Source organism: Physella acuta, unplaced genomic scaffold (assembly GCF_028476545.2).
Source record: "Physella acuta isolate Inbredline_101_S28 unplaced genomic scaffold, ASM2847654v3 ptg000236l, whole genome shotgun sequence".
Taxonomy (NCBI): Eukaryota; Metazoa; Mollusca; class Gastropoda; family Physidae; genus Physella; species Physella acuta.
This window is the reverse complement of record NW_026731755.1, coordinates 9,194-17,448: the sequence shown is the minus strand read 5'-3', so window position 1 is coordinate 17,448 and position 8,255 is coordinate 9,194. Positions and strand designations below refer to the sequence as shown.

General features: G+C 30.7%; 1 protein-coding gene across 1 annotated transcript; it reads left to right on the top strand.

The window, feature by feature from the left end:
- Window positions 1-1,400: 1,400 nt before the first annotated feature.
- On the top strand, window positions 1,401-6,210 carry LOC131938171 (serine/threonine-protein phosphatase 6 regulatory ankyrin repeat subunit B-like; the record flags this gene model as incomplete). The annotated part of the gene is made up of 1 exon (XM_059296085.1): window positions 1,401-6,210. A coding segment is annotated over exon 1 (4,810 nt), but the record flags the coding sequence as incomplete, so codon positions are not given.
- Between the last annotated feature and the right edge of the window lie 2,045 nt (window positions 6,211-8,255).

Sequence of the window (8,255 nt, the reverse complement as noted above, 5' to 3'; positions counted from 1 at the left end):
TGCTTGTGAGAAAGGGCTTACAATAAATGAATAAATTGCTTCTACAGCTCTGATTTAAATCAAGCTAAAGATAATGGTTCAGATTCATGAAAATTTGCTCATGAAAAATTGTATGAAATGGAGATGATACACAGTGTCAACAAGAACAGATGCTCACCGTTAATATTTTCATGTAATAAGGACTACAGAAGCGAACAGGGAATGTAAAACTATGACATTCACAAATGTTTTCCATAATAAAATACACAATAGCGGTCAATGGGGTATATACTAGTAGTTTATCTATATTAAATAATGTAACATCACCTATCACCACAACACCCTGACTACTTATCCAAATTAAAAATAAAAGTTTTTGCTAAATTACTATTATGTTACTAGTAATGTTTCAATATTTCCAGGCTTAGTAAAACCGAAAGTCATTTTGTACTAATTTCACTAAGGTTATAACATATTCTATTATGGTTTTAAATTACGCTTTTTGGCAACAAACAAAACTATGGTATGCACATGTGAATAGTTATGATGCAGTTTTACAATTTACCTTAGTAAACAAGCATAATTTCATTAGCATGACGCTTTGAGCTTATAAACACCAACAAAATTCTAATGCTCTTCATTTTCGCAATTTGGCCGGTCGCTCTTGGTCAATTCTCAGCCTGACTGTCCAAAGCCTATTAAAAAATTCTCAGACAATGACCAATCAAAGATATAAAATTACTTAAATAATAAAATGAATCAAAAGTATCTTTTAACACCCTTTCATAACATTTTATCTCTGCAACGTCTAATCAAAATAATCTGCATATCTTTCATCTGTATCATTATAAGTGAAATAGCTTAATTAAGAACACCGTTTTGTCGAGTCTAAATTGACCAATTTGTAACTATTTGAAATCACATTAATATTTGTGAATTGTCAACTGTTGCACAAAAGTATAATCAATTTTCATTTACACAATCTAATAAGTGTGATTGTTTAACTTTACATTTCTAAATTGTATGTCTTTAAATTACAGATCTACAGTACAGTTGAAACAACGTTGAAAACAAATCTTCAAAATATGTGAAGGAACATACTGCACTGTACGATGTTCCGTCCTTTTTAGAAAACGGGGCAAAAGAAATCGAAGTAATTTATGTGTATCGTGTCACAATGCGCCTGTTTCTTATTTAAAAACAAAAAAAAAATGGATTCATTGAAAACAGCGGCATTAAATGGGAACTATAAAACAGTGAAAGTATTACTTCTCATGGGAAAAGATATAAACAAACAGGATGAAAATGGATTCGATGCTTTAATGCATGCAGCTTGTAATGGTCATGTTAAAATTGCAGAGCTGCTAATTAAAAAAGGCGCTAATTTGAATACTATCAATACACAAGGAGCGGATGCAGTAATGATTGCATCTAAAAATGGACATTATGAGGTATTAGATTTACTTATAAGGAATGGGGCTAATTTGAAACGGGTTACAAAAGATGGATGGAATGCATTAATGATTGCAGCCTTAAATGGACATGATAAGATAGTAGAACTACTTCTGCAAAGTGATGTAGATTTCGACAACACAGATAAAGAAGGTAATAATGCTCTGATGTATGCAATACAAAATGGGAACTATAAAAATGTTGACTACCTTATAAGAGTTGGAGTTGATGTAAACCAACACAATCACCACGGTTATTGCCCTTTAATAATGGCAGTTGAAAACGGTTTTACAAATATAGTTAAGCTACTAATAGAAAATGATGCAAATGTAATATGTTTGGACAATGAAGGTAATAATGCGTTAATGTGTGCTACTAAATTTGGACATTTTCAAATAGTAGAGCTATTACTAAAATGTGAAATAAATCTAAATCAAATAAATAAAAAAAGAGAAAACGCTTTCCTAATAGCTTGTAGAAAATTACATATCAATATTGTAGAGTTACTGCTTAAAAACGACGTAAATGTGAACTATAATGCTGAAAATGGTTGGAATCCGTTATTTTTGTCATGTGTTAATGGACATGACAAAATTCTACAACTATTGTTAGAACATGGAGCAGACATTGATGAAATTAACACAGAAGGATGTGAAGCAGTACTGACTGCTTGTAAAAAAGGTCATTATAAAATCATTGAATTACTTTTTAAATATGGTGGTAGCATAAATTTTGTTGACAATGAAGGTAATAACGCATTGATGCATGCAACAAGAAATGGACACATTCGTATCGTGGACTTACTAATACAAAACGGATGTGATATAAATCATTGCAATAAAAAGGCAGAAAATGCTTTACTATTTGCTATTGACAATATAGAAATCGAAGCTTTAGAACTGCTGATTAAAAATGGCATAAATGTAAACTGTACTTCAAAAAATGGATTAAAACCATTATTATGTGCCTGTATTAATGGACAACACGAAATTTTAGAACTATTAATAAAAAATGGAGCTGACATTGATGATATTAACACAAAAGGATGTGAAGCAGTGATGATTGCTTGTAAAAACGGTCATTACGACATTATTAGATTACTTGTTGAATATGGCGCTTGTTTAAATTTAGTTGATGTTGACGGTAACAATGCATTGATGCATGCAACCAGAAATAGACACATTCGTATCGTGAAATTACTAATCGAAAAGGGGTGTAATATAAATCATTGCAATAACAAAGGAGAAAATGCTTTATTGTTCGCCAGTGCTGAATTAGACATTGAAGTTTTAGAGTTGCTGCTTAAAAATGGTATTAATGTAAATTGTACTTCAAAAACAGAATTTAGCCCATTATTATGTGCCTGTTTTAATGGACAAGACGAAATTTTAGAACTATTAATAAAAAATGGAGCTGACATGGATCAAATTAACACAAAAGGATGTGAAGCAGTGATGATTGCTTGTAAAAGAGGTCATTACGACATTATTAGATTACTTGTTGAATATGGCGCTAGTTTAACTTTAGTTGATGTTGACGGTAACAATGGATTGATGCATGCAACCAAAAATAGACACATTCGTATCGTGCAATTACTAATCGAAATGGGGTGTAATATAAATCATTGCAATAAAAAAGGAGAAAATGCTTTATTGTTCGCCAGTGCTGAATTAAACATTGAAGTTTTAGAGTTGCTGCTTAAAAATGGTATAAATGTAAACTGTACTTCAACTACAGGATTTAGCCCATTATTGTGTGCCTGTTTTAATGGACAAGACGAAATTTTAGAACAATTAATAAAAAATGGAGCTGACATTGATGACATTAACACAAAAGGATGTGAAGCATTTATGGCTGCTTGTAAAAACGGTCATTACGACATTATTAGATTACTTATTGAACATGGCGCTTGTGTAAGTTTTGTTGATATAGATGGTAATAATGCTTTAATGCATGCAACCAAAAATAGACATTATATTATTATGGAATTACTAATCGAAAGTGGATGTGATATAAATCATCGCAATAAAAATGGAGAAAATGCTTTACTGTTCGCCAGTTCTGAATTAGACATTAAAGTTTTAGAGTTGCTGCTTAAAAATGGTATAAATGTAAACTGTACTTCAAAAACAGGATGTAGCCCATTATTATGTGCATGTGCTAGAGGACAGGACAAAATTCTAGAAATGTTATTAAAATATGGAGCTAATGTTAAAGAAATTAACACTAAAGGAAGTGAAGCAATAATAACTGCTTGTAAAAACGGTCAATACGACATATGTAGATTACTAATTGAACATGGCGCTTGTGTAAGTTTTGTTGATATAGATGGTAATAATGCTTTAATGCATGCAACCAAAAATGGACATTATATTATTATGGAATTATTAATCGAAAGTGGATGTGATATAAATCATCGCAATAAAAATGGAGAAAATGCTTTACTGTTCGCCAGTGCTAAGTTAGATAGCAAAGTTTTAAGGTTGCTAATTGAAAATGGCATAAACGTAAACTGTATTTCAAAAAATAAATTAAGCCCATTATTAATTTCCTGTTTTAATGGACAACACGAAATTTTAGAACTATTAATAAAAAATGGAGCTGACATTGATGATATTAACACAAAAGGATGTGAAGCAGTGATGATTGCTTGTAAAAACGGTCATTACGACATTATTAGATTACTTGTTGAATATGGCGCTAGTTTAACTGTTGTTGATGTTGACGGTAACAATGCATTGATGCATGCAACCAAAAATAGACACATTCGTATCGTGCAATTACTAATCGAGAAGGGGTGTAATATAAATCATTGCAATAAAAAAGGAGAAAATGCTTTATTGTTCGCCAGTGCTGAATTAAACATTGAAGTTTTAGAGTTGCTGCTTAAAAATGGTATAAATGTAAACTGTACTTCAACTACAGGATTTAGCCCATTATTGTGTGCCTGTTTTAATGGACAAGACGAAATTTTAGAACAATTAATAAAAAATGGAGCTGATATTGATGACATTAACACAAAAGGATGTGAAGCATTTATGGCTGCTTGTAAAAACGGTCATTACGACATTATTAAATTACTTATTGAACATGGCGCTTGTGTAAGTTTTGTTGATATAGATGGTAATAATGCTTTAATGCATGCAACCAAAAATAGACATTATATTATTATGGAATTACTAATCGAAAGTGGATGTGATATAAATCATCGCAATAAAAATGGAGAAAATGCTTTACTGTTCGCCAGTTCTGAATTAGACATTAAAGTTTTAGAGTTGCTGCTTAAAAATGGTATAAATGTAAACTGTACTTCAAAAACAGGATGTAGCCCATTATTATGTGCATGTGCTAGAGGACAGGACAAAATTCTAGAAATGTTATTAAAATATGGAGCTAATGTTAAAGAAATTAACACTAAAGGAAGTGAAGCAATAATAACTGCTTGTAAAAACGGTCAATACGACATATGTAGATTACTAATTGAACATGGCGCTTGTGTAAGTTTTGTTGATATAGATGGTAATAATGCTTTAATGCATGCAACCAAAAATGGACATTATATTATTATGGAATTATTAATCGAAAGTGGATGTGATATAAATCATCGCAATAAAAATGGAGAAAATGCTTTACTGTTCGCCAGTGCTAAGTTAGATAGCAAAGTTTTAAGGTTGCTAATTGAAAATGGCATAAACGTAAACTGTATTTCAAAAAATGAATTAAGCCCATTGTTAATTTCCTGTTTTAATGGACAACACGAAATTTTAGAACTATTAATAAAAAATGGAGCTAACATTGATGATATTAACACAAGAGGATGTGAAGCAGTGATGACTGCTTGTATAAAAGGTCATTACGACATTATTAGATTACTTGTTGAATATGGCGCTAGTTTAACTGTTGTTGATGTTGACGGTAACAATGCATTGATGCATGCAACCAAAAATAGACACATTCGTATCGTGCAATTACTAATCGAAATGGGGTGTAATATAAATCATTGCAATAAAAAAGGAGAAAATGCTTTACTGTTCGCCAGTGCTGAAATAGACATTGACGTTTTAGAGTTGCTGATTAAAAATGGCATAAACGTAAACTGTGCTTCAAAAAATGGATTAAAACCATTATTATGTGCCTGTATTAATGGACAACACGAAATTTTAGAACTATTAATAAAAAATGGAGCTGACATTGATGATATTAACACAAAAGGATGTGAAGCAGTGATGATTGCTTGTAAAAAAGGTCATTACGACATTCTTAGAATAATTTTTGAATTTGGTGCTAGTGTAACTTTGGTTGATTTTGAAGGTAATAATACTTTAATGCATGCAATCAGAAATGGGCACACTCGTATCGTGGAATTACTAATAAAAAGTGGATGTAATATAAATCATTGCAATAACAAAGGAGAAAATGCTTTACTTTTTGCCGGTAATGAATTAGATATCGAAGTTTTAGAGTTGCTGCTTAAAAATGGTATAAATGTAAATTGTATTTCAAAAAATGAATTAAGCCCATTAATATGCGCCTGTATTAATGGACAACATGGAATTTTAGAACTATTAATAAAAAATGGAGCTGACATTGATGATATTAACACAAGAGGATGTGAAGCAGTGATGACTGCTAGTAAAAAAGGTCATTACGACATTATGAGATTACTTGTTGAATATGGCGCTTGTTTAACTTTTGTTGACGATGACGGCAATAATATTTTAATGCATGCAACCAGAAATGGGCACATTCGTATAGTGGAATTGCTCTTACAATGCGGATGTAATATAAATCATTGCAATAAAAAAGGAGAAACTGTTTTAGTAATAGCCTGTAGAGAATTCCAAGTCGACATTTTTTTGTTGCTGCTTAAAAGTAATATAGATGTATATAAAATAATTGCAGAAAATGGTTTGGCCCTATTATTATACTTATATGCTTTTGGTCTGGAGAAAGCTTATGAACTTTTATTTAAGGAAGAAGAGGACGTTTCCGAAAACAAACAATGTTGGGAATGTGATAAAACATATACCTTACTAGATGAAAATCAATTTAAAATTATAAAATACTTTAAAAAACATTTCACTGATTTCAGTTATACCGATAGTCATGGTAATAATGCTTTAATGAAGGCATCTACAAAAGGACATTTAAAAATTGTAGAATTATTAATAGAGATTGGAGTTGATATAAATTACTGCAATAATGAAGGAAATAGTGTTTTAATGCAGGCAACAGCCGAAGGAAATGTAACACTAGTAGAGTTTTATTTAGACAGACGATGTGATTTAAATTGTATTAACAATTATGGAAACACCGCTTTAATAATTGCATGTATAAATGGACAAGACCAAATTGTAGAGATGTTATTGAATAATGAACTTGAGAAAGAAACACAAATGGACAAAAACTACAGAAATGTACATGTTTCATACGGATACCAAACAAAAAGTTTTATTACACTATTTGAACTATTTTTTATCGCAGTAGAACATCGGAAATTAAATACGTTTGAACATATTGCAAACCTTTATTTTAATCGTGGAAATTTAAAACTGTCTATAGAAGAGAAAAATCTTGCTCGGCAGCTTTATCTCTTATGTAAGTGTTTTTTGTATACCTATCTAAATCTAAATCTAAATCTAAATCTAAATCTAAATCTAAATCTAAATCTAAATCTAAATCTAAATCTAAATCTAAATCTAAATCTAAATCTAAATCTAAATCTAAATCTAAATCTAAATCTAAATCTAAATCTGAATCTGAATCTGAATCTGAATCTGAATCTGAATCTGAATCTGAATCTGAATCTGAATCTGAATCTGAATCTGAATCTGAATCTGAATCTGAATCTGAATCTGAATCTGAATCTGAATCTGAATCTGAATCTGAATCTGAATCTGAATCTGAATCTGAATCTGAATCTGAATCTGAATCTGAATCTGAATCTGAATCTGAATCTGAATCTGAATCTGAATCTGAATCTGAATCTGAATCTGAATCTGAATCTGAATCTGAATCTGAATCTGAATCTGAATCTGAATCTGAATCTGAATCTGAATCTGAATCTGAATCTGAATCTGAATCTGAATCTGAATCTGAATCTGAATCTGAATCTGAATCTGAATCTGAATCTGAATCTGAATCTGAATCTGAATCTGAATCTGAATCTGAATCTGAATCTGAATCTGAATCTGAATCTGAATCTGAATCTGAATCTGAATCTGAATCTGAATCTGAATCTGAATCTGAATCTGAATCTGAATCTGAATCTGAATCTGAATCTGAATCTGAAATCTGAAATCTTAATCCAAATCCAAATCCAAATGCAAATCCAAATCCAAATCCACATCCACATCCACATCCACATCCACATCCACATCCACATCCACATCCACATTCACATCCACAACTACAACTACAACTACAACTACATCTACAACTACATCTAAGGCTCTCTACCGCTAGACCACTCTGTCCCATGTAAATAAAACATGTAAAGTACTAACAAAATTCAAAAACATCGTTTTAACAACAAGCTTTTATGTAATAATGCACTAAAACGGAGAAAATATATTACACGCTTTTCTTTATTGTTATTTCAAAAGTAGTGTATAATATGTTTTCTTTTTATGAAATTTTGTTTTCGTAATAATGCACTAAAAAGAGAAAAACAAATATTTTCTATAAATAGTAATTATTACACTACCATTTAAAACTATTTAGAAAAGCGTGCGTCTCTTCCTAAAGTTTGTAAAGGTACCCAATAGATAATATAATAACCCATTCCGTTCTTTATAATTATTTAAATAATATTATATTATTAT